This window comes from Heliangelus exortis, chromosome 1, assembly GCF_036169615.1.
Source record: "Heliangelus exortis chromosome 1, bHelExo1.hap1, whole genome shotgun sequence".
In the NCBI taxonomy this organism is placed as follows: Eukaryota; Metazoa; Chordata; class Aves; order Apodiformes; family Trochilidae; genus Heliangelus; species Heliangelus exortis.
This window is the reverse complement of record NC_092422.1, coordinates 174801532-174828748: the sequence shown is the minus strand read 5'-3', so window position 1 is coordinate 174828748 and position 27217 is coordinate 174801532. Positions and strand designations below refer to the sequence as shown.

Sequence of the window (27217 nt, the reverse complement as noted above, 5' to 3'; positions counted from 1 at the left end):
GGCAGTGGGGCTGCGGGTGGAGACCTGCGGGTCTGCAGTGATTTCATCCACAGAGAGAAGAGAAGGCGCAAAATACTGATGCTAATAAGTTATGAACTTGCCCTCACTTTTTATTCGATTTTTCTAATGCTTGAGCATTATTAACTAACTGGGTCCAAAATCAGCATCTGTATTCATTAGAACAGCATATGTCCATTCCTATTAACTTTGGTGAAACCCCCTTATCAACTGCTACTGCAATAATTTTTAGCTACTCATTTTACACATTAAAAGCCATTGAGTCAAATAGCACCTGATGAAGAGCTGGTGTTGGTACTCAAGTCCTCTTTGATCACAATATATTGCTGTGTTCTGTTTAAGTGAAACACCTGCACTAAAAAATAATCTGTGTGAAATGGCAGCTCTGTTAAGACTTGAGTTTGACACAGTTGTAAATTAGTGAAATAGCTCTTGTTGACTGACAACAGCTCCAAGTGAGGAGCACAATCAATCATCTCAAATGACAGATGTACATTTTGAAGAGTACAACATGTTGAGAAATAATCAAATAAATGTGTGTTCCCCCTATTTTTTCCCCATTTTATATTTTAAGAGCATAGGCTGTGGTACATTTATATCTATAAAATTATGTCTCCTTCCTACTTTGTCCTCATTTGCCTGCTATTAAAGGGTCTCCAAAGCATTGCCAGTTCTGGGTAGATGCCATATGACCCCTATTTAAACCTTCTGATATGGCTTGTTTTCTCTGTTCTGAATTTTAGTCTGGAGAACATCTGCTTGTAGTTGAAGAGGAACTTAGTCCAGGGTTACGGAAATGGATGGAGAACGACATCAGAACATAGGGAACCAGCTATAAAACAGGCCTGAACCAGCCAAAACTCTGTGGATTGTGTCAGAGAATTATCTAATTATTCCAGGACACATGGTTTGTTTTATCCTCATTGCTGCTTTCTGGGTCCACCATTTAAAGTTATTTCAAAGCCCTCATTTAGCAGCCATGTATTTCTTCTGTACTTCTTCATATATTATAGACATTTATCATCCACTCTGAAATTATTATTTTTCTGTTAGATGTTTTAACAGGGTTCTTCTCTGTGACTTGTTAGGGTCCTGATTATTTTTTTTTCTAAATAGTATAGGGCCTTTGGTCCAAAATTCTCATATGTGAATTTCTCACTAGGAGCTTCAGAACCTGATGTTCTAATAAGTGTAAAATTTAAACTGGAAAAAGATTGACTTTAAAAATTACAATCCTATTTGTATTATACTTTATTTATGAGACATAAATAAACTGCCTATCTGCTGTGTTCCAATATGTTTTGTCTACAATTTTTTGCTACAATAGCTATGAAGTTGTTAGAAAAACCCTTTGATGATACACACTCATGCAAAGTGAAACAGCTGCAATTTGTCAGATTTACAAAAAAAAAAAAGAAAATATCAGTTTTAAGGGACTTCTTGAGCTCATCCTGTTCAACTTCTAGCAGTGATTTAAAGAAGTTTGGATTACTATGTATTTACATCCTAATTTCTTATCTGCCTCTTTTCCCATCTCTTTACCATACAGCCACTGTTCCCTTTCCCACAAACCCTGCATCTCAGCCCTGGCTATTGCAGCTTGGTGCCTCACAAGATCCCCCAGCTTCTGCCCTTCTCCTGCCTCTCAGCTTCCCATCTGCCATTTACACCATCTCTTGTCTTCATTCACCCAGCAATAGCCTCCCTTCTGGGTAAAAGTAGCACATACAGGAGTATTTCTATTATTCTAGAGCTGTGCCTGCATGTATGTTGGTTGGCTACTAGGAAAGGAAAGACAAACAAATGACTTTACAAGTTATGTTACTTGCAAGCCTGCTAAAGTCTTTATTTTCTAAAGGGTTGCAAAAGGGACATGGTATTTGGAAATAATTTGCTATGCACCAAAATTTATTGCAATTTGTCAAGCATTTCTAAAATTTCCAATTCAAATTCTCTGGTGCTTCAGAGCCCCCTGTGTTAGAAGACCTTTAGCTCCACGACAGCAACGTGACTGTGATGCAGAGACAATGAACCAGAATCCGTGCCAAGACTCAGTGATCAAAATCCGCAATAAATTAGGGAAGATAAATTACATTTACTGCCTACCTTATTTTCTCTCATCAAGGTGGCTATTCATATTAAAACCCTACATTTTTCTATTTTAAGAAGACAATAAACTGTTGTTAAAAGAAAAAAAAAAAAAAAAAAAAGAAGGAAATGTGTGTAAGATGAGTGGTATTTCCTGACTGGACTTTTACTAATTTATTATTTAACGATGATTAATGTCGTCTTGACTGAGTATATTACAGATAAATATATATATACATTTGATTCACTGTTAGACAAAGAAAACTAGTCTGTTGTGCAGAATCTGTGTGAATAAGCAGATCACTCAAAAGATAATGTGATTCAGAGATAGACCAAGTCTGTCTTTAAAAAGGTAATAGCTGGTTCTTTTACTCCAGCCAGGATTTGACATCTTATTTACTAGATGCAACTACATGCAAAGTTAACTTCTGCTAAACAAGGCACCATTTTTAAAGCTTCATTTAAATTACTTTCCTTCTCCTGGAACTTCTGATGCCCAGCAGAGACATGGAAAGATCAATACACCACAGCAGACTGCATTATCCCACCCCTGCTGACTAATGGGGGCATTATTGTTTTATTTTTAAAAACTGCAGAGAGATAAACCTGCCATTGAAACAGAAAAATCTCCAGTATTCTCTAAATCAGGTTATCCCTTCAGCTATGAAATGTAGTGCGTTTGGTGACCAAGCACAAATTCTGTCTTTCTAAATATGAATAATAACAAATGTGGGTTTGATCCACAGTTTGGTGCCTATCAGCCCTGGGGACTGGGAATGTGCTGAGTCTTCTCCTTGAAGAAACTGGGACCAGGTCAGCATGAGGTCTCTCCATCAAGGTTTGTGTGTGCTGGCTGTGATAATCTCACCCAGCTGCTCCCAGAGCTCATGTATGAGATGTCCCTGGAAGCAAACAAAAGGGCCACCACTGCCTGTCACCCACTCACTGGCTGGTGGCATTGCCAGCGTGGGGCAGGACCCTGGGAGCACAGTGGTGTCACAGCTCTCTGTGCACAGCTCTGCACACTGACATGCTTACTGGGAATGGATAGTATGGTATTGCAGCACCTGCAAAACTAGGTTTGTGCCTTGGGAAACCTGACCCAGCCCTTCCACCCCATACCTCTTTTCTCTGCCCCCACACCTCCTTGGCCCACTGGCAGTGCTGCTGGTGTGAGCTACCTTGCTCCTGCAGTGGGGAAGGGAAGGGCTGGAGGCAACCTATGCTCACATCACACTCCCCAGCAAAATAGTGGTACCTGAGCAGAGCTGTTGCACTAGGAGAGCTGTGAGAGTGACACACCCTTAACAAGAAAGGACACCAGGAGACACGCAGTGAGACCACAGACTTCAGGGTTGAAGTCTTTAACCACCTGGTATTGTGCCCCTTAGTCTTCACCATCCTTCTATGAGGTGACCATATAGCAACCTTCCAATGTCTCAAGGGGGGCTCCAAGAAATCTGGGGTAGGGCTTTTTGCACGGGTGTATAGCCAGAGGACAAGGGGAAATCATGTCAAACTTGAAGAGGGGAGATTTAGGCTGGACACTAGGAAAAAATTCTTTCCTGTGAAGGTGGTGAGATGCTGGAACAGGCTCCCCAAGGAAGCTGTGGCTGCCCCGTCCCTAGAAGTGTTTAATGCTATGTTTATGTCTGTTCTCAGTGTTATGTTCACTGTAGTATTTACAGCCAGAAAGTACCCATATTTATGGCGATTTAGACCTGGCACACTGAGCTCCCAAGTGACTGGGATGGCAATTAAAGAGCATCCAGTAACAAGATGGTGGCAGTCAGAGACTTCTCAAACAGGCCTCAAAAACATATAATGATTCCAAAGCTTCTCAATGTTTTCATTATAATAGCTACACAACACACTATATACAACCACATTTTCTATGGTACAATGACATTATGATGCATAATAAATTGAGAAGTAGGACATAGAAGGCAAAGGAAAAGCAGACCTTCCACAGTCCTCCTGTTCCTTACCAAAAACTCCAGAAGAAAGTTAGTTTAGCCTCCGAGGAAGCTTTCTGGACCCCATAAATCTATAGCTGCTGAAGCAACTGTTGTGTAGTTCTCATAACCAATGTCTATTGGTGTTGTGCTGTCAGAAAGCCAGGGCTGAGGAAGAGAGGACTCAGACTGACTTTGGAGTTTGCTGTTTCCCCTTATTACAAATCTGGAGACAGTGTCCTGGAATTGCCAATATTTACACAAACACTTGTGATCTGCTCGCATTTTGGGGGATATAGGCTGCTTCTGAAGTACTGTGGACAAATTCTGTTCTCTGCCATGGACAGTCTAAATGTAGATATTTTCTAGAGTTACTCTAGAGATGTTTCTGGCATGCCAACTTTAAGTAAAACAAGTCAGGGGAATGCTGATAAGGCTTCAAAGCATAACTAAGAAGGGTGTGAAAGATGTGGGAAAAAATCCTGGTTTTAATACTGATTTCACCCACAAGCTACTTACTATTAAAAATTAAAGTTAGTAGTGAATTTGTATTAGATATCAATGCAATTTCATGCCAGCAATTAATTTCCCTGCTTGTTTTGAGGGGGATAGGAAATGCTCTATGAGACTTGAGATTATGAACAATAAAATATTTCCCTGATATAAAATTTAGTTAATGTTTTCCCTCACACTTAAAGCAGCATTATCTAAACTCTTTCTTTTTTGTTTTATAGCTAAACTTCATAAGATTAGTGCTACTAGCTGGTGTTGCAGCACTTCTAGGAGGTTATTATTGATTTTAGTGGCAAAAAGTAGATCAGGTGTATAGATGAACCAAAAGGATTTGGGTGGAGAGAAGTCTGGAAGTCTTCCTTATTCAGTTTTCAAATCAAACTCCCCTGGGGGTGTACCACCACTGCTTTGTTACTCTGTGTGGAACCTTTATACAGAAGTTCCTGAGATAAGAAGCATAAGGAATTGTCTGTGTTCGTGTGTGCACGTTGGCTGTGTGGGCAGGAGCACAGGCTCCATAGCAGCTCCCTGTATTTTAGGAAGGAGGAAGGAGGAAGGAGGAAGGAGAAAGGCGGAAGGATGAAGGAGGGGGAGCTGTCCCCCTAGCAGCAGAGCTGTCTGCAATTCACTTCATATTCCTGCCCCAACTGCTAGTTTGTGTTAACACTTTCCACACAACTCTTTTATAGCAATAATTCTGTTATATCTCATAATAGTGATGTGATTCACTGGTACAGAACTATTGCTGTCCCGTGATGAGAGAACTGAGATTCAGAGAGATTTTTAATTTGCTGGTGTCAGATGGCACATCATCATCAAAAACACAATTAGGACCTCAGGTTTTCATTGCTAATTCCATTTCTAGTGAGTTATCTACCCTTTGAGCGAGGATAATGATAGAAACAGAGGAATCTATTGGGTAACAGTCATAACACAAAGCTGGCAATCAATGTATTATATTCTCATTCACTGAGGTATGGATGTGTGCCTAATCTGTAAAGCATTTGGTCCAGCCATGAAACTACTTGCATCATAGGTGTGAATGCACCTACAAGGACAGTTTCAAAAGGAGGAAGCCTTGGAAGAAGAGGGAGGGAATGGTATTGCATTGACAACCACAATAGTCACTTGCTACCCACACCTGCTCCCCACAATGTGTTGGTGATAGGAAAGAATGAATGGCCTAATTTTTAAATTAGCAGTCTCTCAAGTTGTCTGATAACATTTAAAGAATTCTAAGCATTGGATTAAAATAATTGACTTCCCATCCTTTCTCACAGTTTCAGTTATCTCACCAGTTTCAGTGTATTAATTTCATCTTTTCTGCCTTGCCATTTTGTCTTTAAACCCTTAATAATCCTTGTATCACATCTTGCCTTGTTCCAACTTACTCCTTTCTAATTGATGAAAAAAAAAAAGTGAAATTCATGCAGTTATGTTTTGGGTAACCCAGAGCCCACTTAACATTCTCTTCCTTCACTGATAAAGAGCACAACAGCTGTAAAAAACAAAGGTTCAAGAGACTCTCTAGTAAGAAGGTAATTTCTCACTTTGTAAAGGTTCATTTTTATGTCAAAATCTGCCTGATTTTAGAACACTTCCAAAATTTTTGGTTGGGTTAGTTGATAAACATCAAATCCTTCCTTGCAGCTTATTAAATCCTGTTACATAAGTGTAATAAATTACCTGCTTCCGGAGCTACCTTCTTATTTTCTCTCCTTAGTGATACCCTGCTTATCTCTTTCTAACATGCTTTTTTTTGTTTGTTTGTTTGGGCCTGGTGCTGGAGTATTTGAACCCACTTAAACCTTTTTAGCACCACTGTCACAGAGTCTTCCAGGTTTGAAAATCCTCCCCTTGCTATATCCCTGCAGCTGTGATGTTTATCATTGGGGTGGTTGTGGTTTAAGATGTGTGTAGCTGCAGACAAGATGCCAGAGTCTATAGGGTTTAGGTTGTCCCCAGGCAACTGAACTCTCTGCTAAACTGTTGAGTTATCAAAGAGGCTGGGGTTTTGACATCTCAGCAACCTTGTAATAGTTTAGATCTAAATCCTACAGAAGTTAAGGCCAACAGGGATAAAAGGGGAGAGTCTGGGTTGTTCAGGTACACTTTTTGTGGTTTTATGCCCTTCTCACATGTAGTTTCTTATTGTGCTAATAATTCTTTATCAGAAACCTAAATCTTTTGAAATTTTTGAGTAGTTCAACCACTACAAAAAAATCTCCAGTGACCACCAGTGAAAATGGGGTCAGTGTGGAACTTCAGCATCTCCAGTTTCCCTTACTCATGTGAGCAAAGGGGGGTATCCCTTAGTTGGGCATGGGCAGTAGTAAGAATGCCTTGGGATTCATCCTGGAGAGCAAAGCACCCTGCACCCCAACCGTGCTGAGCAGCTTGTATAGCCAGTCTTTGCTAGGAGAAGTTAGCAGGATTTAGGGGGTCCAGTGCTGACCTGGAGTGTCCAGATGATGCCAAGACTCCATAAACACCAGCAGCTCTGAAGGAAAAATCTCAAAGTGTAGTGGCTAATCCTGACCCCTTGGAGTTGGGCACTTTGTCTGTCACTCCTCTGCCTTTTCTCTCCCATCCTACAGAGACAGGGCTGCTGCTCAGAGAGCTGGGAATTCTTACTGGCTGCAGTTCCTGAGGTATGAGAAAGATTCCCCAGATGAAGTGTAAAGGAACTCACAAACACAGCTGTAAAATTAAGTGCTGCAGTGCAATAAATACCTGTTTTTTAATAGTACACACAGTATTAAGTTTCCTTCTTGAATGAACAATTTATTAACAACCTCAACACCAAGTTGCTGACTTCTTCTGTCTAGAAATTAGGCATATTTATGTAGTTTCGATATACTTTTAGCAAATGCTTTCAACTGTTTTTATTCCTCAAAAGATTCAATTATTTCGGCATTCAGAATTTTCCTACCCTTCAGGTAGTGAAGGACAAGAGGCAGGACCATTAGGTCCTTTAATTTCTCATTTGTATAAAAATTAAACTTCTTTATTTCCTACATATCAGCAGCAGCTGCAGTAGGATTGACTCCATCTCATCACTCTGCCCCAGCTGTGCTTGGTACCTTCCTGTGTGACAGCCTAACAGGTGCTTCATTACTGTTGCTGATTTTTTAAAAAACTTATGGCTATTTCTACAGAAGAGATTAGGAACTACATTTGGATAATGAATTCTGAGTGTAAGATATATCTAATTACTCAGAATTGCTTTCCAATGTCAGACATCCTATTTTCTGTGTTTTAATGGAATCTACACCCCCATCAGCCACACCCTAAAGGGTGTTACCTGCAAGGGTCCCAAGAAAATTCTGTCATTCAGGAACAAATATCACGATGATATACAACAGGCCTGGTCCAACACCAAAAAGAAAGAAGGTTTTTTTTAAATTAATCTGTTTTCTGGGGATGACTGTGGCTATCTTTATCTCACCATGTGTTTTCCAAGGCTTGTTACACTTCACCAATATCAGCTGGGGGAAGCAAAGGGGAAGAAAAACATAGGAAAGTGATTTTTATTATCAGAAAGCTGACTTGGTTGTCATGCAAATCCAGCATCTCTGTGCACTTCTTGTCTATCTAACACTCAGGCTACCCAGGATACCATAGGATGCTGACCAATAATCTAGGTGATTCAATAGGAAAGATTTGTAGGCAGGCTAGATGATGGCTGACCCCTATTTTGAAGTGAAATGTCATGGACACATGATTAAAGGTTTCACGATTGCTGGGGAAGCTTGACTGTGTGATTCAAGTGCAAAAATACGTGGAAGAGACTCAATAGATCTTATTTTATTGTAGATGTCACAAATTTTAACTTCTTGTGGTTGTGAAGTAGTGATGCATTATTTATATTTTTACATTTGGGACTGAAAATGCTATCATTAGCAATAAAACAATAATGTTTTGGTTATATTCTCCTTCAGATAAATGTAGAATCTGAGAGGTAAAAATATACTGATAAAACCAAAACAAAAAGCACACTTAATTTGAAAGACAGGGAGTAAATACTTTTCACTTATTTTTTCCAGTAAAAATGACTTGTACTGTTACTGAAACTGGCAAAGGCAAAATTTAACGCAGCATAGTTAGAGAGGAAGCCTAAATTCAAAATGTTAAGCGAATCACCCGTATTCAAAACGGAGAGGAACATATTCTCAGATCAGTTATAAAAAACCCCAGAGCTTGCAAGTATTCCATATGGTGTCTCTTTTATATCTCTGACTGCTTGCAAGGAATAAATGGCACTATCTCCACAGTATAAATAAAGCAGAAAAATAAATTTCTGCTGAATCAAACGATATCAGACTTTATTTGTCTCGTCTAAACCTAACAGTGTCTACTGGATCAGATCCCTGCAGTAATATTGGATGACAAAGTTTCATTGTATTATTTGTGGATAGAGAGGGGCTGTATATTAAATTTAAATTTACCTGCCTCACAAAAATAAGCAATCTGGTTTTAAAAACCTGATCAAGTGTAAAACTACTCCCTAGCTGCAGAATCTGTGAGTTTCAGAAAGTGGCCAGGAGCTATGGAAACGACTTTTTTATGGAAGTAAGCTTTAAGACACTTAAAGCTGTATGCTGAGGTGATGTGTTACAAGGTAAGCTGCTTTGCAATTAGACTCCTGAGACCACTTATGCATGTGTGACTGTGAGAGTTGGTGCAATTTACTTACCAAAATTCCTGAATCTGCTATGTTACAGGAACACAGCTCCACCAAGACAAATCAGGCATCTCCACCTCACCAAGACAAAACTTGCCTTCCTTTAGTGTGCTGTCATTTTACTGGGATCAACAGAAAGGGAGAACATAGCTGTGTAAATACACCATATAATTTCACCTATACAGGCACAGGGGGATGGAAGATAAAGGGGTAGGTAGGACACAATGCAATGAAAATAGGAATTTGATTAAATTCTTGTGCTGCTGAAGAAAACAAGGGAGACAAAGGAAGAGGTGGCTTTAGTAAAAGAACACAGGAAGCTGAAGTACTTTTCCAGGCAACTTCAATTTTCACCTTCTCACAACTTTTGCTTCTAACAGATTTTAGTCAAGCTGTGGACTCCGCTTATGATCACAAGGAATCTTAGCTCAGGAGAGGCATGCTGAGACTGGAGGCTTGCTGGGATGTCAAGGTGGCTGTAATTTACCTGCCCATCTCTCTCTGGCCTTCTGAGGAAGCAGACTGCACAGCTTACCCTTCCTATTTACCAGCAAGATAGTCTGTGACCCTTATGAAAGTGCCTGCAGCACAGAGATTCACTGGCTGGCTCACAAAGCCTTCACCACTTGTGCACCAAAATAAAGGTGATGGAGACCACAGCTTCACCAGCAGGTGAAGGTGGAAAAGTGAGCTCAATCAAGTGTTCCTAAGGAGAGGGGTGATGGAAAGCGTGGAATCCCACGAGAAGGAAGGCCAAATGATGGAAAAGGAAAAGAGAAGCTGAAAGATTTTGCAAAGGAATATTCAGTGAAAGGCAGGAAAAGTAAAAGGCTTGTAATAGAATAGGAATTATTTATTTGCAGAGCTCAACAAGATGAGCCAGGAGAACCCATGAGTTGCTTGCATGCAGTCATGTTCATACAGAATAGGTTGTGCATCCAAGTAAAGCATGAACAAATCTGAGAAACTTCAGAGATTTGTCATTTTCTGGCCATTCGGAAGACCTTTTTCCAAATCTTTTCATGCAAAAATGTGAACAGTTGGAGGAAGGAGTCTAGACATGAGGAAAAGGACCCAGTTAGCTGTCCACATGTTGGAAATATGTGCAAGACATTAATAATAAGCCTTATCTACATTCTTGATTAAATGGCTATAAAATTTTTATGGATCCAGGAAGCAGGTCCATTAATTGAATTCGTTGATTATGTGGCCATTAAAGGGAATTTGCTTAGATGCTTTCATAGTAGTTGTCTCTAAATCTGTCAACTATAACCTGGAAAGATACTGAGTGCTTCTGATGAGTATCATCCTTTCCTTCAAAAGCAGTGACACATCATGCACAAACATGCTAGGATTGGACCTCAGATTTCTGTCTACTGAGCATAGCTTGCACTGCCATTTGTTTTGTTGTGTGGTGAGAAAAAAATCTACAAATATTCCATCTGAAACTAAAAAAAAGTAAGGCTAGGTCCCTCAGTATTACTTGGTGAAAGATTTTTAAGACACAAATAGGGGAAAATCTATCAGTCTTGTATTTTTACATTTTTACCAGAGCTCTTGTAAATCGTCTTGATTTTTCTTTCAATTTATATTGAAGTGAGCTGTCACTTGGGCTTTAGCCATATTTTTCAGATCAGTAATTTGTGGCTAAATTGCTGACAAAACCTTAAGTGCCAAAGTACTTTTCTCCCCATCAGTTTTCTTTACAGAGAGCTTCTAACACTGTGTATGGAAAGCCTTTGCCCAGAAGAGGTGGTGACAGCCTTGAACCAGGCAATTAGTATGGATTATCTCTTACAAATGTCCCAGAGAATGTCCCAGAATCTCCACTCCCAAATGTGGCTAGGATGATGGAATGGGGCAGGACCACCCCAATTTCCTCAAGCCTCATGAGGAGAAGGAGAGATGGAGCGAGGCTTGGTCTTATGCTCCCAGATGGAAGAAACTGTAGCAAGCCCATGGCAGGGACCACCTCTTCAGAGGAGGAAAAGACTTGCCAGATGTACAAGTGCTGCCCTTGGATAGTGTCCTGTCCCCAGTCACTTTGCTGGGGCTGTGCTAACTGTACCACCCCTCTCCCAGTAGGTGCAGGACCATACTTTATTGTGGTGGGACTGAGGTAGTTTTTTGAGCATTGATACCTTGTAGGCAGGCCAGAACACACCAGCTGCCCTTCCTACAGTCAAAACACAGCTTTTCCTGGAGAGCATCAGTCCAAATTAGCAACAACTGGGATCTTGAGGGGACAAATAATGACTAAATGGATGATAACCTGCCACTCAGGCCCTACAAAAAAACTCAATTGCCCAGCTTGGAGCAGCACTGAAGATGATGTGGTAATTGCCTTGCACAAGCTGTGTGGAGCTGTCGAGACAGCCCCTACTCCAGACTGGCTCCTGTGGAGCCACAGATCACTCATTAAAATTACTTGCATCTCTACTGAATTTTAATTAAGGGAAGCGTGAGGAGCAGGTGTTAACTTGTTTTGTAGGCTCATAATAGTCCCTAGGGACACCCTAGGCACAGTTAGATAAAGTTACCAAACATTTAGAAGTTCTTTATTATGACCCTTTTTGTCTCATTTACAGACTTGCATTTGTAGCAGGTATTTATTACAAATAAAGGCTATTGCTGTGAAGCCAGGCATTCAAACCCCAGGAGCTGCAGGACAAGTCCATCCATAGGACTTCAGTGGGGAAATACACTGCTTCTGTCTCATGTATCTTGTGGAGAGCTTGTCAGCTCTAGCCTGTGTCCAGCTCACCATCTGCCTTCATGTTCCTGTTCTCCTACTGGCATAGCTGCTACCCAATGGCTGCCCAACCCAAATCACCTGAAATTGCCCAGTTTAGTTTACACACTTGAATTCACAGAGGATTCTTCTGGTCTGAATTGCTCTGAGTGAACCAGGTTAAAAAGTAACTACAAAAACAGCTCTTAACCACAAAGTAACAGGGCAGAAATGTCAGAGGCAGTAATGTCAGGCCCATGTTTGTGTTCATGAAGCATGGAGAGATGCTCGAAGCAGTAAATTCTTCATAGAACAAAAATAGGGTATGTGACCAAGGTGTTTGGTTCAGGCTTTCAACACCTATTAGGTGTTTTTACTGCACAGTGAAGTCAGCAGCTCCTAAATTACTTAGGCTCACCCTGTAGGACAGGCATAAGCTGGAGCTATTGGATACAAAGCAGCTACCTATCTCTGCTCTGGTTTTTAAACCTGAAAAGAACCTCCTTTATTTTCTGGAGCTAAGTGCCTGTCAGCCCGACTTTTCTCATGATAAGAGAAACATCCACCCAGACCTCTTGTAAGGCAGTAGATGGAAATTTGATTTCCATTTCACTATATGAAAGGTTGTGAACCTGCTGCCCTTGCTACCATCAAACATTCTGCTCACCAGGTGAGCTGCAGGGCTGACTTCCCTCTCATCCAACACACTGTTAAACAGACAAGCAGGTCCATGAGCAGATGCTGAGATTGTATTACCCATGGCCATGCTGGGCAGCAAGCCCTGCTGGTGGTGGTGGTGGGCTTGTGATTAGGTTCCTGATCTAAATGAGCAGAGAGAGTATGTGAAAATACCTTCTACCTGCAAAATAAATCCCACAGCCACTCCTCTGTTGAGCTGATATTAATGTCTCAAAACTTTAGGCCCTTAGAGTTGATGTGTAACTCTAAGATGACTTAGAGTTACTTTAGGTTCCCTGGACAGCAGGCAACATTGTAGAAGTAACAGACACCTCTAGAGAATAATTCAGATCTTGATCTTTCTGTGATGAATCTGAAGAAGCCTGGAGACCGAAATCATAATGAAAGTGTCTCAGTTAACTACATAGAGTCAAGGAGGAGCCCAGGCTCTGGTTCCTGGAAATAGTCTCTAGAAGTTGCCATCATTGACTACCAGGCTGAACCTGACCCAACAGGCACTTTTTGAGTATGTCCTCAGGCTCTGTTTTATGCATCTCATAGCCAAAGGTTTGCTGTTTTGATAGCCCTGTCAAGACTTCAGCACTTCACTGTTCTAGACGGAGGAGCCATGCAGACATCCAGCATTACAGAGCTACCAGACCCAGGCTCCTCGTTACTGCACAGAAATGACACAATGTGGAATTTAAGGACTGGTAATGGGTGGAGTAGGAGGGCCTGTTATGATTTAAGCTTTTACCATCAGCAGTAAATCCTCTTGTGTGTGTGTCTTTTATAATGACTGGGCAGGACACAGTGCACTAAGGATGTTGATACAGGATTTCACAGTAGCTAATAGAGACCATTTGCTATAAAGAGAGCTAACAAAGGCCCTGAGATTAAAAAAACAAAATACTACCAGTCCACGCAAATTACCTTCAAATTGTAATCACCCCAGTACAAACATTTGTAAGAGACAATACCACATTATTATATATGAAGGTGTGACTCTTGTTCTTTATCTCAAAGGAAGCCAGTTGTTGGGCTAGATTATGGTGGGTGCTGCCTTGACTAATGACTTGCAAGGTCAGATTTTCAAGTTTTAAAGTGTTTTCTGTCCTATTAGGATAAAAAGGGGACAACAGGTTCCTTCAAATACACTGGGGGCATTAAATATATTATAACTAAAGCCATTGAAGCTATTATAACTAAAGCCTGAAGAAATCATAAAATTTCTCTGACGTAAAAGAAAATTTGACTGCCACCTAGGGAGCTGCACAGTCATTATTGTGAAGAGCAGAATTATTGCTTTAAGCTCCTTAACCCCAGAGAATCATAATGGAAATAAGGAAGTTGATAATGACAATTACAGAAGAAAAAATAAAAGGTGTTTTCAGAACACAGAAAAGGAGAAACTCTCCCCAACAGAGATCCTGTCTTCAAACTCTGGCAATACCCCACAGAACTGACTGACTTTGAAGGGCTCCTTCACGCACTTGATGTGTAGTGAGATCTTTTTAACCACCCTGACTTCACCAAAAGGCATTGGAGGTATTTTGATTCCTCACTCAAGGATTTTGGAGCTGCAGTCTTGTCTTCTCCCAGACTCTCCCTGACATTCTGAGAGCAGCACTGGGGCAGGCAGCTCTGGCAGACACTGAGCCTGGCATTGGCTGTTTTAACTGCATATCCTCTCACTGCTCAAGACAAATAAAAAAAATCACAGTATTCAAAACATTATATGCTGTGGGAAATTTGTCCCTACATTGAGGTATATGAGGAAAATGCCTACTGCAGTGCAAAAGTAAGCTCATCTCACCCTGTCAGGTGTGAGTGGGCAGAGAGAGAAGAGCCCTCCTTTTATTTCTTGAAGGCAAGAAATGGGGAAAAAGTTTGAGAAAAGACCTTCCTGTCTGAGATTCAGCTGAAAGGGACTGAATTCTTCTCATTAGAGTAGGATATCAAGGAGATGGTGAGTAGTTGCTGTGTTTCACAAGGACACTAGTTCTGGTTTCATTTAAGCATTAACTTCATCTTCAGTTCAGGACTGCTTAACATAGTGTCCTTGCCTGGGCTGCAGACATGTTTAAGGGATTGCAGGAAGGGATGCCCATAGTTTGGATGTGGATAAAGTTGGATGGAGTTTAGCTTGGTAAAGACAAGCTCCACGAAAAGCTAAGTGCTAGTGAGCACTAAGTACTTAACCCAACACAAGTTGATTTAAATTTATCAGAGAAAATCACTGCCATAGAGAAGAGGTGCTCTACCCCTGCTGCACTTCATAGATTTTCTGCTGTTGGACCTGACAAAAACATTAAGGTAGCAACACTGATATCTTGAAGATTCAGCCCAAATTTGCAACAATGAATGATCAGGTTTCCAAAAATTCCTTCTAAGATGAAATAGGAATTTCTAAGGTCACCAGGAAAAAGACTAAGTGGAGGAGAGCAGGTATGGATAGTCATAACAGCAAGGTAAAACAAGACAGATGCTGGGCTAGCAGGGAAATAAAAAGGTAAGACTGTATTTTTCATGCAAGCTTACAGAGGCTTGTTTGGAAGTTTGACTCTATGCCAGATAGCTAACTGCACCTCTAAAAATTGCTTTACTATAAAAAAGCAATCTGAAAGATCCCTGGACTGTAGTCAACTTAATATCACACATATCTGTTTCTTCAAAGCATTCTCTTAACTCAGCATAGCAACAGAAGCATAACTATTAGTGGTTATTTCAACTTTGAGGTAACTGGATGCCCCACTACTCCACCCACTAAGCAAATAAATTGACTTTGATGTCCCTTTAATGTGTCACAGAAGAGTAAAAGAAAGCCTTTATATTTAGGGGTGTGAAAGAGATTATTGTAAAAGATTAACATTTTCAAATGAATACCAAGCATAAAAACAGTACATGTAGTTCATTCTTTCAGTTCCTTGTCAAACAAGGCTACTTGAAATATATCATCTCCAATGATAGAGCTGGTTTGTCAAGGCATTCCCTTACAAACAGAGAAATCTTTTGGGTTCTAGCCATTTATTCCAAAGAGATCCACTGAGAGGGGCTTGGTCGTGGTGGTGATCTACCCTTCAAGGGTAAGAAATCAAATCATTGTGCAATATCTGTGGAGTTTCATGAGAGATGGAGTTACAACTCATCTGATACACAGTACTGCAGCTTCAGATGAAGTGTAAAGAGATGCAATAATCCCTGAGATTGCTTCTTTGTGTACCAGGGTATTTATTTTTTGGAATATAGCTTCACTCTCTCTACCTGTAGCTTAAAGTATACCCTGGTTTTATTCTAAACTCCATGCACTGCCAAGCAGATGCTGAGCAGAAACACCACTTTTCAGTGTACTTGTTTCCTATTCTGCTCATTTCAACCTTACCACCATTTCCAGGGCCATTCCTGTCTCTATTAGGAGGTGGAACTCACCTTGACAATTAGGTCCTTTGTTATTTTAATGGTAAGTAATAGGACTAAAATAAACATATGGGGGGGGGGGGGAACCACTAAGTAATGAATCAGTCTTAATATAGCAGGAACACTTTAATGCTTATTCAGGCAAAATGTCACAGCAGATGTGATAATTCTGAAGTAAAACATTGTCAGCAACATGTGCTCTGACTGGAACACAAACATAATTCTTTTATTTTCTTAATCTGTAAATTTTTGTGTGCAAGCAATGCTTCCATGTGAATCTCTAGAGATATATTTTAAAGTTGAATAGTGAAAAATGTGCTTTGGTACCTCTTCTAGTCCGCATTCCCTTTGCTTATACCTAAAATTGAATGGATTTTATATAGTGTTGGAAAAACCTTTTCAAAGAACTTTTTAAAATAAAGATCAATTTGCAAATTGTACCAATGACTTTGTACAGACATATATATGTACATAGACATATAAAAATAGAAAACACATAGGAAATTTTCAACTTGATACATTTGAAAAATATAAAGAGCTGGAAAACGTTAAGACATCTGGGTGTATAGCACATGTAAACCATTTTGTGGTGAAACGAGAAGTAATGAATTGCACAATTTGCTGATATCAGCTACAATATAATAAAGTCAGCCCTCTCCTTTTCATCATTGTAGCTGATGCTTCAGCTAGAGGTTTTGATTAAAAAAATAAACAAACATAAAACCCCAATTCTTGTCTTCAAAATATTTGTGTACAGAACAACAAAAATGGATGTGGATTTAAATGAGCTACAAAAATATTTTAACAGAAGCAGTATTAAATATACCTATCATTGATCATCTTAATACCTAAGACATCTGGCTGCATTTTGTATCTAGTGCTGGCATGATTTTAAATCCTTCAGGATGTGCAGCCCTGGAGTTCCAGACTCGAGAGTATATATTACATAATTTGCATACAATTATATTTCTTATATAATCGTATTGCGCAAAACCAAATACTGACATTTTCAGTATTTATGCACAGTAGCTGACCCCTCCTTCATGTAAAGCTCCATGCCAGGGAAAACCTTACATAGAAATTCAGGGACATTCACTGTAAGCACAGCAGCAGCATATTATAGAGAAACAAAAATATTCACACTGTCTCGCTAAATGTAATATTCTTGTCTAAATTAGGAACTTTGTCAATATAGTGAAAGTCTCCTGACTCAGATATGCCAGATCTTCTTTTTGAGGATCCTCTGACATTCTAGGTAAGCCAGACTCCCCAGAGCATGAGAATTTCCCAACTTCTTACTACTTATCTGAAGGTACAAGAATTCACAATACTTTAGCTGGGGATAGAGACTGTGTTGAGTTTATGGTTCTTTGGCAAATCCTAAATGTGGTGTCATGAATTTCTAGCCCTATTTCCATATAGGGCAGAAATTCTCTGTGCTAGTGAGGCCAATAAGATGGTGATTAGTTCTGTGCTGTAATTTGTTTCCTCCCTAACATTTCTTGAGACTTCCTTCCCAAAGGCAGTAGACACTAGGGGAAGATAATATATAAAATTGTAAAGGGGAAGCATTTAACAGAGTAAGGAAGATCTTGTTTACCTTCTTGTGCCTCTTTTCTACAGTCAGGCAGACCAGTGGCCTGATTGCCAGCTTTGTGACTGCATTAGTAAGAGCCCATAACTGGAAAATCCCAGGGGGCTTTGCTCTCTGCCATCACTTATCCATCACCCAGCTGCTAAACATGGACCATGTTTGGTTTCCCATCTGGGCACCCCAGCTGTGAGTGAATGGGCTGTCAGTGTTATGGTGGGGGATGAGCAGACAGACAGTTCTCCCCTATAGTGGTGAAGCCTCTTTCTGGTGTTTCACCTAGACTAGATCTAAAACTTTGGTGATATAGCTGGACTGCAACATGAAACCACTGCTCAGAGAAGGTCTCATCCCTGCCAAGCACAAGATGCAGGAAGTGTATTCTGCTCCCATCCCATTGCATCACACTTGTGATGACAGATTAAAAACCAGACCCCAAAGTTCTTATGTCTATTTGCAAAGATGTTTCTTCTGTTTTCTTCTGTCTTCACACTGGCAAGTATTCTATAAAAAAATCAGAAAAGAAAGGGAACTTCCAAGAAGCCAAGGCAGATGATGAAGCACATACCTCAGAAGTCTTTCCTGGCACATGGACACTCTCCTAAACTGGGATCATAAATAAGGTTATGTTAACATACTCACTATATTTATGCATTACATTTTGAGAGAGTTATAATCAGTCTCAAATCTAATTCATCTACCTCTATATCAGCTTTAGAACATGCAAGAAATAGAGTAGATATCTGCTCCATCAAAGAAGGGGTGTATTTTCACTAAAAACACTAGATTTGAAAACTTGACATCATCAGTGAAATGCCAATAGAAATTTTCAAATGGTATAAATCAAGTACCTAAACATAAAAGGTTTGATATTGAAGTGAACATCCACATAAAATAAAACTCTTTAAAATGGAATGTAGCCAGTTTCTAAATACATTCAAATATTACAGTGTTTCTATAAATAGAAAACAAGATAGTGTGAAAGAGCTAAAGCAGTCCTTTCCAAATCATTCAAGTGTATAAATTCCTCCCTTAATACACAGTTGCTTGAGCTACAGCTGTTCTAGTCTTTGGCAACAGTTCAAGTAACTTCCCTTCTTCTCTCCTTTACATCTCTCCATCTTCCATTTTGACATCACAGTTGCCATGGCATATCTTGACTTCATAATGTTTTAGGAAAAATGCTACATGTTCCAAGTGCTGTTGGTGTGTGTGCAGCCAGGTGGGAAGCACATCAGAAAATCACCGTGGTCCTTGGATTGTTGCTCAGGCAGTGAGTGGCACAGCTCGAGTCCCAGCTCTTCATCCCGGAGAGGTTATGTGCTGGCAAGCTCTCTCTTACTTGCACAGAGCCTGCTGAGAAGGATTTCAGAATAAACTTGATTGATTGGACCTCGGACATGATACGGGGACTGCGAATTTGTTGCATAGTTCTGCAGTTGTGATAGTTTGCTTTGACTGCCGAAATATTTCCCCAGTGTGTAGTGCCTTGATAATGTCATTGTTAAGTGTGGGCTTTCTTCAGAGGGATTGGATTTCACCACCTGCAAAAGAAGTGCCATATGTGAGTGCTTTCTGCCTGCACCTAGAAGAATACACAGCTGTGTGTACAGAAATGCTGAGACAGTTCTCCACAAAGCAGGTCCTGGGGCAACTTGCTATGCTGCATACTAATTTAAAGTGCATGATTGTGTTTTTTTAAGCCTTGAAATCTATGTGTATAGCCCATTGTACTTAGTTGGCTAATTCTGTAATGCCTTTGTATATTAGAGTCTGTTCTCTTTACTAGGGACAATTTGTCTGAAATAGAAAATTCATGCTTAACAACTTGCCTGTATACTTACTATTGGAAAATATTAACTCAGGACTGCCCTGACTTGCAGGAGGGTTTAAATCCTGCTCTGATTCCAAGCACTTGAAGGACATGTGCTGTCTCTCAGCTGTGAGCCCTGCGAGAATGTCTCACTCTCAGGTCTTGATGCAAACCTGGACCAGTTCCATCTTGAGATAAAAACACCCACGTGTCATGTTTCTCCAAGAAAGGAGTTAAAGTGCTATTGAACATCCCTCTCCCTAGGGCATCACACTGACATAACCACATTGTGGTTCAGTAACTTAATGGAGAAGAATGCTCCTCCTTGCACCCCCCAGATATGTATAAAGCTCTGGGATTATCATGTTCAGTTTGTAAGGAATAAACAAATGCCCATGAGACTAACTAGAGAGAAGGTAAAAGGTATGGTTGTCAGCAGCATAATGACTGAGGGGTAGTCTCCTGTGAGCTGCTGAAGGTCTCAACTCAGTGAACACCAAAGAATAATGAAGCTACTTCAAGAGAGGCAAAACCTCAGAACCTTGCACAGATGCAGGATAGAGGATCCCAACCTGGCAGTGGTAAATTCAGAGAAAACAGAAAAGTGTACAAGTGGTTAACTTATTTTTAAAAGAGTAAACATATGCTGACTTGATAGCTCTGATGTTCATCAATTTTCCTGCTGTAGCAATCCCAGCTGACACTTGAAAAAGCAGACTTAATTTATATATATTACATATATTATTATATATATATTCATATATATATTGATGCAGAAGCATATAAGTTTTTAAATAATATAATGTATATTTACTATAACTGAATAATCAGAAGCAATGTTCATACACAGTGAAGGTCATAATAAATGAAACAACTCATACAAAATTAAATGCAAATGAAGGAATAACATGTGCAATGGCTTGAAAGACTGGGCAGAGCAGCTACAAGGGAGCTGGCTGAACTAAAAAAAGACCAGGAATTATCCATGTAGAAAATTAATATATCCTCTGATCAATTTGATACAGCTAAGCCAAGGGCTGTTATTTGCTTTCATGCAATTACTGCAGGTTCATTTTTCTAAATTAATGCCTTAGATCTTACAACTATTTCAAAATGATGCCACCTTGAACCAATCACCCAAACTACATTCCTGTTAGGCATAATCTCCCAGGAATGCAATCTAATGTTCATGAGGAAGCCAAAAACTGATTAAGATACCAAAATCCCAAAGTTGTTAGTTTCTGTGTTGTGATCATGATTTTATTACTATTACATTAAGAAATAACTCTGAATAAAAAAGTAGGTTCCATGAAAGTCTTTATAACTGCTGGGCAATCTATTTTCCATAAGAATTTGTGAAGAATGAGGTAATTAAAAGATCAGGTATGCATGTGTGCACAGAACTAGAAGCATGTGTGGGCAGGACGTGCCAGAGTTAAGCAAGATTTTTTGCCCCAGATTGAGAGAATTCCCTTGTAAATCCAGATCCCTTGGCAAACAGAGCAAAAATTGTAGGGTCTATAAAGCTGCAGATTTCTGTGCTGCCCTCTGAAGTGGGTTGGTGGCAACTCAAATAATTCATCAGGACAATCAGGGGAAAAAAATTTCTGTTTGACCAGCTAGCAAGAATCAAATGAGAACTGCTGAATGTTTTAATTTCTTGGTTTCTGGCCATGCAGAACAGACAGATCTCTGTTCCTGCATGGCTATGCTTTAGCTCAGATGGCATTTACAGAGAGGACTGATGTCTTCCAGGAGTTTAGGAGGTCACTATTTTAAGAGAAAGAAAGTGAAAGTACAAAGCAGTAGGTTTAATCCATCTCATCTGGTTTCATAAAACATGAAAAGTTCTGAGGTTTCACAGTGTTCTTGGCTCTGTCCTTGGAGGCAAAATACCATTTTCCTAGAGTAAACTGCTTGCCAAGATGCAGAAATAAACTGATGACAAAACTGTTAAAACTAATGAGGTATCAAAAGCATCAAGGTCTTACACTTTGCTTTCTCTAAGGATTGCATCTGTGTTTTGGGGGCTAATGGATTCTCCTGGGCACATCTACACCTCTTTCAGGAACAGTGGTTTCTCAAGCCTCATTAACAAAAGCTTCATGACCCAAATTCTCCCCTGATCCTCTCCAGAAATACAGACTCTCGAGATTTCTCCAGCAGAGAAGCAAAGCCAAATGTACACAGGAGCTGATACAAAATGGTGGAGAAGTACATGAGAAATGCTGATCACACCCTGCTGTTTTGCACCCTGTTCCACACAAAGCATCTGGAATATTTCACTTTGAAGCTCTTCATTTCACTCAAAAGCTCTGTGGAAACAGTAAGCATCAGAAATGACCCATGAAGACACCAACATCTGGATTCTAGACAAAAAAGGGTCCGCACAGCTGTCTGTGTGAAATGCAGAGAGGCATTTACTCCATGGGACTATTTATCCTTGGAATAAATACCTGCCCTGTGACTTACTCCCTTGTTCACAGCTCCATTTGGACTGAGCTGTGTTCGTGCCTCTCCCACATACTGAGCAGAGCAGATTAAAGGATTGGTTCACTAACCACACCTGCTGTGTTTGGTCCCAAAGCAGGACAGAGGCCATGGCAATGGGCTGAAAACGTGAGCTGCTAAGAAGCACGAGTCAGAATCCTGCACGTGAGGTCAGGAGGGTCTGATAATGGTCCCAAACATATCCTCAGCCCCAGACAGCCTCATACTGACACAGAGTCCCAACCAGCAGCAGCTGATTGTCTCCCCATTCTGTCTGAGAATACATTTGTTGTGCCATGGACTATCCCTGATATTATATCTTTGTCTGTGTATTTCAGAAGAAAAAGCAAGCATTAATAGTTATTAACACTTTAATTCTGCTTTATGTAAAGGTGACAGTGGTGGCTTAGACAATGAATTATAACTCAATGGCTACAAAAAAATAGGCTTCTTATGCTAGTCCTTGGCCAGCAGATACCATAAGGACACTCTGGAGCCTGTGCTCAATTTTTCTATCATCGCCACCGAATTTCAGTTTGTTTTTTTCACAACTCCTAGGTTTAATTAGCCACATTATATTTTGTTTTCCATTGTATACTGTGGGTGTTTGATGAAGCAAACATTATTTTTAGATCTTTGGTTTTTTCTGGATCTTTAAGGAAAATATATCATAGCTGTCCTGATGTTTCTTCATGGCAAAAAATTAGTGCTCCCACTTCATTCCTAGTGTCACAGCCCATCTTTATACCTATGAAGCCCTATAGATCTGTGCTAACCCTGTACATGTCCAGGTCCCGGGAACAGGCTTGGCCAAGAGTAAAGCTTAGAAAAAAACTGGTGTGACTTGGCAAAATAAGCAAAGGGGTTTTATCCTTCTTTTGAGAGATTCAGGAAACACTTGGTGGTCTCTCTCATTTGAAGTAATTCTTTTTGACAGAAAACAAATCCCTAAATTCATGCTGGAAAAATGTTAATATTTCACTTGTGTGGGAGACAGTCATTTTTATGCACTTTTGATAACTCAGATTAAAAAAGTTCTAGGTTTCTCTCCACCAGAACTAACTTGTGGACTTCTGTTTTCTAAATGACCCATCAAATTGCTTGTGTCATAATTCTAGTCAGTGACAAGACTCCTGAGATTTCTTCCAACCAGTGGTTTCTGACTGTCTCAGAGCTCCCAGATGACTGTGAAACACCATAAATTCATTAACTCTTGGTCTCAAAGAGACCTCTTCCCTTGCACCTCTTTTTTTTTTTTCAGTTTTAACTTGCCAGAAATAATTTCTTTTCATTCCGTACTTCACTCTATGAAAGAACTCACACCTGTCATCCCTCTTTTATCACACAGAGGAAGTGCAATCTTCCTGAAAGATACGACAATTCAAATTTTATGGTCCTACACAGATTTTAATGGAAAATAATTGTGGTAGTTTCCAAATCTTTTGTTAAACAGCCCATCTACATTCAGTTCATAAGAATGAAGATGCTTGTAGCATCACAGGCAATTTCTTATTGACCTAAATGTGATTTTACCTATAGAGTTACCAGAAGGCTTCTCTGTCTTATCAAGAGAGGCACAGGGTTATTGGCACAATTCCAATTTTCACTGAAGTAATATTGTTTATTGGGAATCAGGAGCTAAGTACCTGGAAAAATACAAGCCTTCTTCATACCTCGACACTTTTCCTGGTTTCCAAAGAGAGTAATGTAATATCCACAAGTCTTCTCTAGGGCAACAAATGACATGTTTGTATTCTCAGCAGACTGAACACTCATAACAGGAACCTGGGAAGTGGCTAACAGGTTGGTGTCAGGGGTGCAAGGAAGACCTTGGTTGGAAGCTACAGGAATAGGTCTGGTGGCACTCACTATAAAAAGGCACACCACGTACTCAAAATACATCCTAAGGGAAACCAAGAAAACTTTAAATACCTTGTTTTTCAAACTTTCACTGGTTTGGCAGCTTCCGGGCTGATTCTGTGTCTAGATTTAAAAAACATGTCTGCTAACTTGTTTCTTAAAAAATCCATGGACTACTGTAATTTCTAATATATTGTGAAGATTCTGTGATTACCAGAACTTCTAATGAACAGAAGAATATGTTCTCAGATGCCTTACTCATATATTTTACCACATCCTTGTCTCACCAGTCCAGCAGTTATAAAACAAGACAGGATTTCTATAGATTTCAGGCAAAAAACCATGGGCAGGAGTGAGAATAACTAACTTAAATTTTGTATAATAAGCAATGTATACTTTGACTATAAAACTGTTTGGTCACTGTAACTATTTTAGACAGCTCCTTCTCAGATGTATGAAAATAGATAGATACAGAGCAGTAAGATTTCTCTTTCAGTGTTAAGATCCATTTTAAATGTACCTATGGTGAGGTGGGAGTCTCCTGAGATGCTCATCTACGAAGGCTTCAAGGCATAAACCTGTGAGCCTGAAGTATGACAAAAAGATAAACTGAGCAGTAGGGATATATAATGCATAGAAAGTAATATAATAATAATTTTGCTTCTAAGGACCTGAGAGTTAAAATCTCTCTTAAATACCTGGGAATGATATTAGTGTGAAATATTACCTCATGGAAATGGCAGCCACACTTCCCTTGCAGGAATTCTTTGTAACGTCCCATGGTGATGAGAAAGGTGTCAACAACTTCATAGCCAAAGTTTTTTGCTGTATCCAGAATTACCAAGTTTTCATTCCACAAGTTTTGCACTTCTGCCTGTATTTCAGACAAAATATTGCAAAGTCTCATTAGAAAGTCTGGTTATAGGATTCTTCTTATTCTGCAACTGAAATGAACAGCATTTTGAATAGAGCAGTTATGTTATACTCCAGACATGACTTACTGTAGAAGATTTTTGCAGAAATTTCTTAGAACATGTTTTGCAGAGCAATAGAAGTTAGAGAAAATCTGAAAAACATTCTCTGCATTACACAACAAACCAGATTGATTTCAATAAGATCTTAACTAAAAATCAAGTAAGCAGTAACTTTTCTATAGTTGTGAAGCTTCCTTCATTGAAGGAATTTGATGATATTTAAAAATAATTTCTGAGTAATTGGTTCTAATATATACTTAGCTACTATAAGCTGTAATTCAGGAGAATTTCCTATTATAAAACAGTATGCAACAAATGGTGAAATTGTCCCTATAAAAGAAAAAAATATCTTCCAATAAAAGCCCTTTGGCCTGTTGCTTAAAAAAAGGATTATAGGGTCATGGGTATCTTAGAAATAGTTACACTGAAGAACAGATTATTAATTCTCAAGATATTGCAGGAAGGCTGGGAATAGAAAAAAGGTTAGCCATGAATTTGGCAAGGCAGTGGATTTGACACTGCAGACAGAAGGGCTTTGAGAGTAGCTGCAGTAACCCAGAAGTCCAGAGCACCCAAACCACACAGGTAATTTGTCATATGATTTCAATTTTGAAAGAGAAAGAATGTCAGTTATGCACTGTAGTTGATTTTTGGAGTTTTATAAACTACTGAATGAGAAACAGGAAAAAGGCAGTCCTCAGATGACTGTAGTACTCTTTCTGTCCTTGTCTCACCAACCTTCAGTCAAAGTTCTGCTTCTTCTTTCTAGGACAGAACTCCCCTGAAAACCATGGCAGGAGCTATGATAAATTTCCTTCATGTTGAGTCCAACTATTACCCTACAGTATCCTAATGTGATCAGCAGGATAAGTTAATGCAATAATTGCAATCAATAAGAAGACATTCAGTAGAGAAAAGTCAGATGGTACTAACTTAGAGGGAAAGAATGCCTAAAATCTGACTGGGTAGTCTATGTAGTAGAAAGGGTGAGGGTAACAGTAAGTAACTGAATACATCAGTGTGTTATGGTTGCAAAAAAGACATAGGTGCCTGTCCCCAAGTGTGATAAGAGTGCTGTATGTAAAGTACAAAAGCTAATAATGTTCTCAACACCCATGAATAGCTGGAGTGTTACAGGATGTGCTGGTGGGCATAACTTCCTCTGTCTTCCCATGTGGTGCTTCCCTGTCTATTCCAGGTATTTTTTATGCATTCAATAGGAAACAACCATCCAAATTGTAAATAAAGATATTGAGCTGAATGAGTTACACAGCACATTTAAACAGGTCCTTCTGTTGCTCTGCATTTTGGACGTGACTTAAACTGACTGTAAGATCTGATAAACATACAAACAACAGGCTGGATTCATGGGTGCATTCCAGCTGCTCTGCAATGACTTCATAGGTTGATTGAGCTAGGTTTATAGAGAGCCTATGCCTGATGTGACAGGAGGAGCAATCTGCCTGTCTCCAGCTCAATTTCTCAGCTTTGGCACCAGGTTTCCTATCAGAGCTTCTGGTTCCAGGTTGGCTGACCGAGTGCAGCACCTCAAATGGTGGCAGAACCCATAAAATACAGCAAATTAGCTGAATCCATACCAACAAGCATATGTGCAAAAGCAAACATTCTTTCTTTGATCCACTTGAAGTATTCTCAGCAGCAGTTGCAACATATCTTGACCAGACAACAAAATTACGTCTGAAATGAAGAGTCTTCCATGGAAATTGGCAATGGAACAGATTGCCCAGGGAAGCTTTTGATGCCCTCTGCTGGGAAGTGTTAAGGCCAGACTGGATGAGGCTTTGAGCAGCCTGGTTCATGGAAGGTGCCATATGCCATGGTAGGGGATTGGATCTAAGTGATCTTTAAGGCTTGTCTATGATTCTATGAAAATGCACTATAAATATGCTGGAGCTTACCTGTGATAGAGAATGTATTCCATCCACTGGGAGGTGAAAACCCATCCCTATAGATTTGATAATTACCAGAATATTTGATAGATTTTCCCTGTTTGGCAAATTAAAAAAAAAAAAAAAAAAGGAAAAAAGGATACATTTTACTTAGCAGACACATCAAAAGACACTTAATTTTTATTTTCTTGATGTAATTTAAGTGCACATTCATGAGAAAACAGATTGAATATTTGTATTTAATTTTTTCTTAAGTCGTTTCACTTTATTTATCATATCAAGGCTTGAAATAACACCAAGCACAGAACATTACCTGCTCAACACCTTTTGGATAATTTGGAGGTGATTAGAATTAAGCCACTGAACACCACCTACAATTAATACAGTCTGGTCTGTGTTCTCCAGGGGACGGGATCTGAAAGAGAGAAAGGGAAAACAACACATGTTGCCTTAAAGCAGATGGCAAACATTTTAGCTGCATTGCACTGCATTTTA

At 39.7% G+C, this 27217-nt stretch overlaps 1 protein-coding gene across 3 annotated transcripts in view; it reads right to left on the bottom strand.

Moving 5' to 3' along the window:
* Positions 1 to 16191: 16191 nt before the first annotated feature.
* The window catches only part of CPED1 (cadherin like and PC-esterase domain containing 1), a 137806-nt gene continuing 126780 nt past the window's right edge, over positions 16192 to 27217 (bottom strand). For all 3 annotated transcript variants that reach the window (XM_071733733.1, XM_071733734.1, XM_071733735.1), the window contains 4 exons: positions 27036 to 27137; positions 26732 to 26819; positions 24566 to 24712; positions 16192 to 19219 (listed from right to left, as the gene is read on the bottom strand). In XM_071733733.1, coding sequence (XP_071589834.1) covers positions 18992 to 19219; positions 24566 to 24712; positions 26732 to 26819; positions 27036 to 27137 — 565 coding nt within the window. In that variant the 3' untranslated portion in view covers positions 16192 to 18991. The remainder of the gene's footprint in view (positions 19220 to 24565; positions 24713 to 26731; positions 26820 to 27035; positions 27138 to 27217) is intronic.